Here is a 7412-nt window from a genome sequence, read left to right as displayed (position 1 = left end):
CCTTCCTTCTCCTAATGTCCTCCATGCTATTCCTTATGTTCCACAAATAAGTGAAACCATATGATAATTGACTTTCTCTGCTTGACTTATTTCACTTAGCATAATCTCCTCCAGTCCCATCCATGTTGATGTAAAAGTTGGGTATTCATCCTTTCTGATGGCTGAGTAATATTCCATTGTATATATGGACCACATCTTTTTTATCCATTCATCTCTTGAAGGGCATCTTGGCTCTTTCCACACTGGCTATTGCGGACATTGCTGCTATGAACATTGGGGTGCATATGGCCCTTCTTTTCACTACATCTGTCTTTGGGGTAAATACCCAGTAGTGCAATTGCTGGGTCACAGGGTAGCTCTATTTTTAATTTTCTGAGGCACCTCCACACTGTTTTCCCAAGTGGCTGTACCAACTTGCATTTCCACCAACAGTGTAAGAGGGTTCCTCTTTCTCCACAACCTCTCCAACATTTGTTGTTTCTTGCCTTGTCAATTTTTGCCACTCTAACTGGTGTAAGGTGGTAACTCAGTGTGGTTTTGATTTGAATTTCTCTGATGGTTAATGATGATGAACATTTTTTCATGTGTCTGTTTGCCATTTGTATGCAGAAGACACAAAGTTAATGCACAAGTTTTCTGTGATTCCTGTCAGAACTCGTGGATAACGTCAGAAGCCAAAGCTACCATGTGCCGACAGCAAGAGGAAAGTTCTACTCCTCTACCTGAGAGAAGGACAAAATAGTCCTTTATGTCAGGGCAGAATCGAAATACATATGCAGCTTTTAAAAATGCAGATGCCTAGATTCCACCCCAAGTCAACTGAAGCAGACTCACAAGGAGGTTGGCCTTGGCACCTCTGGTTTAAATAGCTCCCACAGGTGGTCATGACAAACTAGGAGGATTAAAAATCACGAAGGTAGGAAACAGTAAACGGAAATGCAGATGACTAATTTTTCTTACAGTTCACTGATTGGCTCAAAGGTAATTCCTCCCAAAACAAACATGTAAAAATAAAAAATGTACATACCTAATTCATACACATTATAAATATACCAGACACTTGGAAATTTTGTAGCCTATTGAGAATCTTTAAATAAAGCAACATGAAGCATGAGTAAGGTGGTGTAAATTGCTCAGCCATTAGTTTGGTCAAGGGTTTCAACTTTATTTTTGAAAGATAAAGATGAAAGAAACATGATATGGCATCATCGAGAACCAGGAACATTTTATAAATCTTTCAAAGTATTATGTAATTTTAGGTTCAATAAAAGAACTCTTTTTTATGTTTGAAATCTGAGATGGTCCACAGAATGAACTTTAAAACAGGACCAAATTAAAATAAGAACTTTCTACCAAGTCACAAAATACATCTCAAGAAAAACAATAATCTTATGTCATCTGAAAAATATTCAAATTTGAAACAATATATTTTACAAGGTTTCCAAAAAGAAGCTGCAAATAATATAAAAAGCACACACTTACTTTTGATGGTCATAATGGATTTGTCCATTGTTGCCTATAATTACTATAGCAGGATTATTTTTCTAAAAATAAAAAGAATGTATTTGTTTTAAAAGTCCTTAGGTCAAAGAATTCTAGATCATTCTAGAAGTCCTATAAAGTCTCTTACATCTCTAAAATTCTAGGACTCAAAATTTTAAAATAATAGAAAAGATTTCCACTTATTTAGAAAAAATTAGTAAACTCTTATAATCATTCAAAAGCAATCTTTTTTTTTTTTTTAAAGATTTTATTTATTTGAGAGAGAATGAGAGAGAGTGAGCACATGAGAGGGGGGAGGGTCAGAGGGAGAAGCAGACTCCCCGCCGAGCAGGGAGCCCGATGCGGGACTCGATCCAGGGACTCCAGGATCATGACCTGAGCCGAAGGCAGTCGCCTACCCAACTGAGCCACACAGGTGCCCTCAAAAACAGTCTCTTAACACCTCAATAAAGACTGATGATGTGTCCTGTGTGAATAATCAACTACAACACATATTTGAGGACTCACTATGTGGGACCCAAGGGAGATTAGTAACAGAAGGACTAATAATATACCTCAGCATTCAAGGAGTTATTAAGTTCTCCTTTAAATTGCTAATAATGACCTCTGACAATCAGCAGAGAAACTACCAGCTGAAACAAAGATCATCAATCTTAAGGCTGCTAATGCAGCACAAGTTAGTGTTACTAAATCGCAAGTACATTTTGTTCTGAACTGTTTTAGGCTCTCTTAATGACATCATCAGAGATACTGGTGGATCAAAAAGAGGGATTAACATATGAAAAGGTATTAATATGTGAGCTAGTAGTAGTAATGCATAGGGTATTTTCTTGAAAACAGACTATAATACTAAACAATGCCGGTTTCACTGCCTACCTCTAAATGACTCAGGCTTACGCATCAAAATTACTAAACACATTCGGGCACCGGGGAGGGAGGTCACTGCTAAGTTCTACAGAGTTAGAACTCCATTACGACCTCAAGTTGGTGTATGACAAATCAGGAGCGAAGAGCTTAAATTTCTAAAGTCTCAGTTATATAAAGACTAACCATCATACTTAGGATATAGTTTGGGGATTTCTCAAACTACTAACCTGACAAAAGTGTTAAATAAGCAGTATTTCTCATAGCCTAACTTTAGTTAGCAGATATGCTCAAGTAGGTAATAGTCCTGACAACAAATATACCTTTCCGTCATTGTCGAAAGAATCAAAGAATATTCCAACACCATTCCACATATCAGCTGATCCAAACACAGGACCCTCCAAGCCTTGATTTTCTGTATACCAAACTGCCTGTAAATATAACAAGGGACATTTAGAGGTTAGTGGTATATGCATAGATATACATTTTCTAAGTTAAAGAAGTTATCATACCAGGCCATCAGCTCCAATTCGACCTCTTCCAGTCACTCGAAATGTCACCTCAACTTCCCAGTTCTCAAAGGCTGCTTTTGTCTTTGTCCACACCGATCCTCTTTGGCTTTTTAAAGATGGTGCTATTCGAATTTGATCTGAACTTGGAATAGCATCTAGAACAAAAATCAGGGAAGAAGAGCTTTAAGTTATAATTAGGTAGAACTCAAGGAACCATCACCAAACAGTTCCATATGTCTATAGAGATCTAATTTTAACTCGGTAACCTGTACAATAATTTTGTTAGGAAAAAATTACGTGTTGACAGTTTTAACTTTAAAACTTTAGAGCTTTTGGGGCACCTGAATGGCTCAGTCAGTTAAGCGTCTGCCTTCGGCTCAGGTCATGATCCCAGAGTCCCGGGATCAAGCCCCGGGTCCGGCTCCCTGCTCAGCGGAGAGCCTGCTTCTCCCTCTGCCCCTCATGCCCCTTGTGCTCTGTCTCTCTCTCTCGCTCTCTTCTGTCTCTCAAATAAATAAATAAAATCTTTTTAAAAAAATAAAAAAATAGTAAAAAATAAATATTTAAAAGTAATAAGATAAAATAAAATTTTAGAGCTTTCTAACAGCCTTCCTGTCCCCATCTTTTAAATAGTGAAATACTTCTGGGCGAAATAAAATTAATGCTGCAATACATTAAAAATTCAAGGGGCAGGAGGGAGGAAATTATGGCTTGAAGAGCAGATCAACTATTTGATTCCCATTATATTCTTTTTCAAGTACCTCAAAAACTTGCATATTACTGTTTTTAAACTGGGAACTATTTTACCAGTTTACAAATGTTAGAAAGCTCAAACAGTGTGAAAAGAACATACCACTAGGAATCAAGAGACTTATTCCTAGCCTCAGTTCAGCTGTGTGACTTTGAGCAAATAATTCTTACTGTCTTGGGTTCACCATATGTTCACCTGTAAAATGAAGGGGCTGGGCTCAATCACTTCCATAAACACCCCAAAATTTATATGCAAAATTTTGTGCACATATATTCTTCTAGGGAGAGGGTCAACTCAATTTCAAGTCAATAAACAGTTCTTTAGCTTCAGCAGATTCTCAAGGAGAATTGTGATCCCCAAAATGGTGGTTTGCATCTTCAAGCTAGGTTCAAATCCCAGCTCCACCACTTACTAGCTGTTTGATTATAGGCAAGTTATTCCATTTCTCTAATAACCTCATAGGCATATAATGCACAGAAGTACTTCAATAAGTGTTAGCTAGTCCTGTTATAGAACTAGATATTATTAAAGCAGCTATCAGGCCTAAGTTTGAACAATTCTAACACATCCTCTCAGGTATTAACCAGTTCTGACATCCATTCTGGGAAATAATTGTATTATGTCTTTACAGCTAGGAAAAACTGACAAAAGACAAGTTGAGGTACTTTAGTAAGATCAGTCACTGTCACCATCACTTTCAAGCACTTAAAAGGTTGGGGCAAGCCTCATGGAAAGAGTAGTGGACACAGAATCAGAAGACCTGGATATGAGTTGTAGTCTCCTGACCTATGTAACCTTTTCCAAGAACCTTAACCTTTCTGAGCAGCAGTTTTTTCATCTCTAAGACAGATAACACCTGCCTTGCCTACAAATGATCAAATCAGAAATGCAGGCGAAAGAGCTCTGAGAGCTACAAAGGGTTACAAATTGCTGTGATCATTTTTGTGCCCTATGAACCCAGGATGTGTACTAACAGTACAAAAGGACATTAGAGTTAAGAAAAGAAACACCATCGATTTGATCTTCACTGGGGGATGAATGTAATGGGCCATGTTTAAACTAAATCTCAAATTTCTCTATTTAAAAAAATTGCTCTAAATAATGGATCTCAGGGTAAAATGAGATGGGAAAAAATGATCAACGGAGTTAAGAAAACAGTGAGACTGTAAAAGTTAGTGATAATGAAAGCAAGGGGTATTCACAGCGGGGATTCCCAGAGTCAGTATGCAGAAAAGTCATGACTAAAACACTAATCCCTTTATTTCAAATTCAGTCTAGTCATACAACTTTAATTCACCCAGGGACACGACCTGACATTTTTGCAGCAGACAAGCTTAGTTGGGTATAGGCTCTGTAGAGAAAGTCAAGGTAGCTAATTTGAGTAGCTGATTAACATTCTTAATTGGCTGATGTATGTGGTATAATAAGTGTGAAAGACAGAAGAACAAGCAGGCAAGGGAGAGATGCAGAAGTGAAAAAGTGTGAGCACATTCATCACCACTACTGAAAACTTCATCATCACTCCAAAACAAAAACCAAAAACCCTCAAAACTTGTGTTTGGTACACCTGCAGCATCTTTGTATATTAGGAACAATGTTACCTTGATAACAAAAGCCCAGCAATATATCCTTGATGAGTGGGCACAGAGCAAATGCCTGCTGAATAACAAAATAACGGCACTCTACTGCAAATACTTAATGACTTGGTCATTAAGTCAAATTGAAATTTTACACTTTCAAGTTATACATTAATTTCAGTGAAATGGTCCTTCCTAAAAGTGTGTTTCCTACTCAGTAATTACTTTCTAGAAATGGAATATTTTGTTTCAAGCACTTGACATTCTAAAACGATGTATACAAACCTTATATAAGTGACTGTTTAATTACGCAGGGATGGAACTCAAAATGCCAGAACTTCTCACCCCGTAAAAAGGCATTTGTCACTTGTTTCAAAGGGTGCATCTGATGGTCACTGAACAGAGCTTACAGCATGCCAAGTGTTACGGCTGATTCCTTAGTCAGCAGTGACACATCATCACTAGAAAGTACAGATACGTTTTCTTTCACATATGTAAATGTCTAGCAAGGCTCTCTTATCTACTAACAGTGACACACAGAGTGAATAAAACATGGAGCAGATTCCTTCCAATTTTCAAAAAAGCTAAATACAACTTTTAAGAGGCTGTATATGTAATGTTATTTTAATATATCAAGTGCAGAAACAATACAAAAAAAATATATCCCTTTTACTAAATAAAGGGATGAGTGGGACTCTTGTTACATAATGTGTTAATACAATTGAAAAGATCAAAGACCACACCAAGTCACTGGAAGAGGCAAATTCAAGGTGTAGTAGTTCCAATAGCGTAACAATGTCCTCGGACATAAAAAGACTTAAAAACGACTCTAAAATCAACATATGCCAGCCATCTCTGGAGTCATCAGGGGGTACGAACTGGAGCATTAACCATTGCTTGCACCGGAGAAAAGACAGCAGGGGAGGACCTAGGAACAGCGGGAAAGGAGGTAGGGAAGCTGCTTGAACAGGTCTCAGGTTGGGATGGCCGGGGGTGGGGCTGCGGGACGTTCCCGTAGAGACGTGGCGTTAGGGTGAAACGCGATGCTTAGAAGAGAGTTTGAGTGCTTGCAAGTGTAGGAAAGTAACAAAACACCTCCAGACTGAACGGAAAGAACGGACGAAATCAAAGAAAGGAGGACTGGAGGCCGAGGGGTGGACAGAATGGGGAGAAGAGTCGGGCGCAGGCGGAGAGAGCCCTGCGGACCAGAGCCGACCTGCAGGAGGGGCTGCTGAGAAGGGTCCACCACGCCAGTGGTGTGCAGCAGGGACAGGGTAGAGAGGAGACGCAAGGCGGGGAGGGGACCCTGGCCCCCCGCCCTCTTTCCCGGCTTACTCCCCGCGTGGGCCCAGAAGGGCACCGTCCCGTCGCTCTGCACCAGGTGCGGTCCCTTGAAGCTGTATTTGTACTCGAAACGGCGGTGTGGCGACGCGGCCGCCGTGCCCGCGGCACCAGCGGCCGCAGGGTCGCCTCCCATGCCGTCGCTCCCGGCGAAGCGACTAAGCGACAGCAGCACGGCGCAGAAAAGAGGCTGAACTCTGGCCTGGGGACCCCATTGCCTGGATCCCGCCATCTTGGATTCTGGGAAGCGGAGGCCGGCGGGAGGAGGAGGGGCGCGGGAGCTGCGGACGGCCAACAGGGCGCTCGCTGATTGGCGGAGCCCGAGAGACCCCGAGGGCAAGGGTGAGCCCCGCCCCCGGACTCCGTTAGCCCGGCGGCGGACTCGGAGCATCAGTGGGCGGGGCCCCGCGGGAGGGGGCGGGGCCTGGAGGCGATGCAGTCCGCGAGCTCCTCCCGTCCTCTTTGGGGCGGGAAAAGGTCTCCAATATTCCCTTCCCACGTGACTGGGAGTGTTGGAGGAGCAAACCACATGCCTACCTGCAAGAAGCTTTTTCCTGCCTCATAACCTGAGTTAGAGGTGGAATTCCGGAGGGGGCCAGAGCGGCTCAGTCGGTTAAGCGGCTGCCGTCAGCTCAGATCGTGATCCCGGGGTCCTGGCATCGAGTCCCGCATGGGGCTCCCTGCTCCCTGGGGAGCCTGTTTCTCTCTCTCTCTCTCTCTTTGTGTCGTTCATGAATTAATTAAAAAAAAAAAGAGGTGGAATTCCCGAGCCCTAACACCTGTGGACCCACCACATCTGTCCTATCTGGCTCTAATAAAGTGTTCCAGTATTTGTTGGAAGAAAGTAGTTTCTTTTGATGTGAT

General features: G+C 41.7%; 1 protein-coding gene across 3 annotated transcripts in view; it reads right to left on the bottom strand.

The window, feature by feature from the left end:
- The window catches only part of LMAN1 (lectin, mannose binding 1), a 28545-nt gene extending 21730 nt beyond the window's left edge, over nucleotides 1-6815 (bottom strand). For all 3 annotated transcript variants that reach the window (XM_006731535.3, XM_081801093.1, XM_081801094.1), the window contains exons 1-4: nucleotides 6543-6815; nucleotides 2880-3034; nucleotides 2691-2798; nucleotides 1483-1544 (exon numbers count right to left, since the gene is read on the bottom strand). In XM_006731535.3, the coding sequence (XP_006731598.1) occupies nucleotides 1483-1544; nucleotides 2691-2798; nucleotides 2880-3034; nucleotides 6543-6780 (563 nt within the window). In that variant the 5' untranslated portion in view covers nucleotides 6781-6815. The remainder of the gene's footprint in view (nucleotides 1-1482; nucleotides 1545-2690; nucleotides 2799-2879; nucleotides 3035-6542) is intronic.
- Between the last annotated feature and the right edge of the window lie 597 nt (nucleotides 6816-7412).

Source organism: Leptonychotes weddellii, chromosome 13 (assembly GCF_054177405.1).
Source record: "Leptonychotes weddellii isolate Sample4059 chromosome 13, ASM5417740v2, whole genome shotgun sequence".
Classification (NCBI taxonomy): Eukaryota; Metazoa; Chordata; class Mammalia; order Carnivora; family Phocidae; genus Leptonychotes; species Leptonychotes weddellii.
This window is presented reverse-complemented; position numbering and strand designations above follow the sequence as displayed.